The sequence below is a fragment of the Coptis chinensis genome, chromosome 7 (genome assembly GCF_015680905.1).
Source record: "Coptis chinensis isolate HL-2020 chromosome 7, ASM1568090v1, whole genome shotgun sequence".
Taxonomy (NCBI): domain Eukaryota; kingdom Viridiplantae; phylum Streptophyta; class Magnoliopsida; order Ranunculales; family Ranunculaceae; genus Coptis; species Coptis chinensis.
Genome location: NC_141462.1, coordinates 55,832,147 through 55,835,017, shown reverse-complemented (window position 1 = coordinate 55,835,017; position 2,871 = coordinate 55,832,147). Strand labels below are relative to the sequence as shown.

At 34.6% G+C, this 2,871-nt stretch overlaps 1 protein-coding gene across 1 annotated transcript; it reads right to left on the bottom strand.

Moving 5' to 3' along the window:
• Nucleotides 1-1,138: 1,138 nt before the first annotated feature.
• LOC147488051 (uncharacterized) lies at nt 1,139-2,267 on the bottom strand. The gene has a single exon (XM_086572354.1). It carries the CDS (start codon nt 2,209-2,211, stop codon nt 1,924-1,926), a length of 288 nt encoding a protein of 95 aa, XP_086428480.1. The 5' UTR covers nt 2,212-2,267; the 3' UTR covers nt 1,139-1,923.
• Nucleotides 2,268-2,871: the final 604 nt, after the last annotated feature.

The window sequence follows — 2,871 nt, the reverse complement described above, 5'->3', positions numbered from 1 at the left end:
AATACAAAAATTCATTTCTAGTTTGATTCAATCTTTAGTTCTTCATTTTTATTAGCCTTAGTTTCTTCTGATCACTACAGCCTGCTCTATACCGTCTTAACTAAAACTAACTCAAAACTAATTAGCTGCGTAAATCCCAAAAACTTATTATGAATTATTATGCACAGTACACCATTGTAAACTCCGATGGGGTCTAAATATCTCAACATAAACAAGAGACCAAGTGACCAAACTATTCAATTATATATAAAGCATAAGTCCAAGCACACTAAGATACTAAACTACCTTAACAATGGTAGCCTATAACAGCTGATATATATGTCCTTATCAAATGAGAAAACAATCAATAAAAATCACTTGGCCGAGTTGACTAACAAAACATGTGTTTTGATGATTATGTGTCTGTACGTCATAGAAATTGTGTAACGATGCTTTGAATAGAAAGTTCAGCGACCTCCTTATATTATCAAATTTAATTATGGGCTTACTGGAGTCAATCTAGCATTCTAGCAAGAGTTCCAAACTTCCAATTCTGTAATTATGAAGATACAAGCATAAAATAAGTTACGTACATGAGACGATCAGTTCAATGCTAGAGAAAAGATTACATCCGATCCATGATTGCGACACTGAATTGGCAGAGGGGCTGCATTTTTATTTTTGGGATGACAAACATTACAATTTATTTTGTTTAGTTTTTCAAAAGGATGGAGACATATATTCGTATGGACGAGACCAGCTAGAAGTAAGAGTTATCAAATGGAAAGCGCGTCCCATATCATTATCCGTTAAAGACATCTAAAAGAAAAAAAAAATTAAAGCGCCCTAAACATAATGTCGGATTAATATATATTAATACAAAATAAAATAACAAAGTACCTAGCTAAGAAATGAAAGAAGTTCCGTTTACTCTCTTTGGCTTACACCCATTTTGAAACTTTGATCCAAATATTTTACCAATTATTAGTGAATATGATCTCCTCCTCACATTGGTTATCTCCTTGAATAATCAGCTCATTTTGAAATTTCTTGCCCTCATAAAAGGAACCTTAGACAATATATATGAACAGTCACCCCATACAGACACAAACACACGCAATCGCAGACATAGTATACCCTGAAGAAACTGAAAAAAAAAAACAAATAAATAAAATAATAATAAATGAAAAAATGAATATTTAACGGTATTGCATTTCTCTATAGCATAGTGACATACACAACAATATATAACAGCTATAAATGCGTGCATATGGTTTTGAATTTCTAACACTCCAAAGGGAAGCGGTAGAAGATTTGAGGAGCAAGCTGGGCAACACAATATAAGAGATTAGTTTACATGTGCTCCTGGTGGAGGAGAGGACCTCCCTCTTTTGTTTAGCAAGAACAATATGTAACCATCCTTGATTGATTTTAATAAAATTCTTTATCAATAAAAAAAAAGGGTTAACTAGTATTACCCCCCACTAGATGAGCCGATTCCCCCCTCTTAGATGGGAAATTAGAGTCACTCCCTTAAATACACACAAAAAAAAATTCGGTCAACTCACTTTGACTTTTTTTTTTTGTGTATTTAAAGGGAAAACCCTAATTTCCCATCTAGTAGGGGGGAAATCCTAATTAGCTCATCTAGTGGGGGTAATACTAGTTCACCCTAAAAAAAATAGACAAACGAACATATACCCATTCCCGGCCCTAACTGAATAACATGCGCCTCCTCCAAACCGACACTAAAATGCACCTCCTCCATGGGCAATTGTTGCTTCTATGCAAAGAACTAGCTATCTAACATCAGCACATTATTAGCTTAGACCTGAAACAGAACTACCAGACGTATGAGGCCTCCCTTTGCTACCTACTTCCTAGTGCCTCTTACATTCTACGTATTTCTTATATTGTCCATGACCACCATAGTTTTCACATCCATTAGGCTTCAATGTTTCCTTCAGAGGTATAGCAGCTCGTTGGTGCAGTTGAGGAATCCGAGCTTCCCCCGCTCATTCTTCTCAGGCCTCCCCCTGCCTTAGAGGCTACTTTCATGACTGATTTCACAAGCTTTCCTATGATTTTGGCCTTGATCTTGCCTCTTTTTGGCGGAAGCATTATTTCTCCCTTTTGTGGAGATTTGGCTATTCCAATATTTTTCATTTTTGTGACTTGTTCAGGCATAATTGAAGCTCTCTTCAAGTAAAAGATGGAGAAGAAAGAAAACATCTAAAACTGCCTTAAAAAGAAAAATTTCAGAAGAATAGAGATAATGGACTTCAGCAAGGGTCTTTGTGTCTTATGCGTGGTGAGACTTTGCACAGATTTTTAAGTCAAACCACAAGTCTCCTGGTTTCATACTAGGTGTATTTATCTCGTTTTTCCTACGTAAGAAATTAATACAGAAAAAGGAAATAACAGTGCAAGTACCAGTTACTTGGTTCGAAATGACAATGCAATCTATTGTGGGATTTATGGCCGGTTAGGTGGGCTTATAAACCTCAAAATATCTATGTAGACTCTCTTCATAACTCCCTAGCCACTCCCTAGCTTAAGTGTCACCCAAATTATATTTCTATTTCCAAAAATCAAAAAATAAAAATAGAAACAAATAAATAAGTAATAACTTATCCAATTAAATAACTAAACCCAAAATAGTAATAAATAAATAACAAAAACTTATCTATATTGCACGTAGAAATCAAACAAAAAAAATAAATAAAAAAAAAATAAAGAAAGAAACAACAACAACGCCAAAAAAAGTTTCACTCCCTCTCTCTTCCATTCTTTGTCAAAACCAACGCCAAAAAAATATCAAACACACTGTACTTCTCTTGAATGGAGAACAAATATCCATACGGTTCTATTGACTTAAACAAATGTGTAGAT

Excerpts from the sequence above, each read along its gene's own strand:
- LOC147488051 (XM_086572354.1), bottom strand. The coding sequence starts at position 2,211 with ATGTTTTCTTTCTTCTCCATCTTTTACTTGAAGAGAGCTTCAATTATG.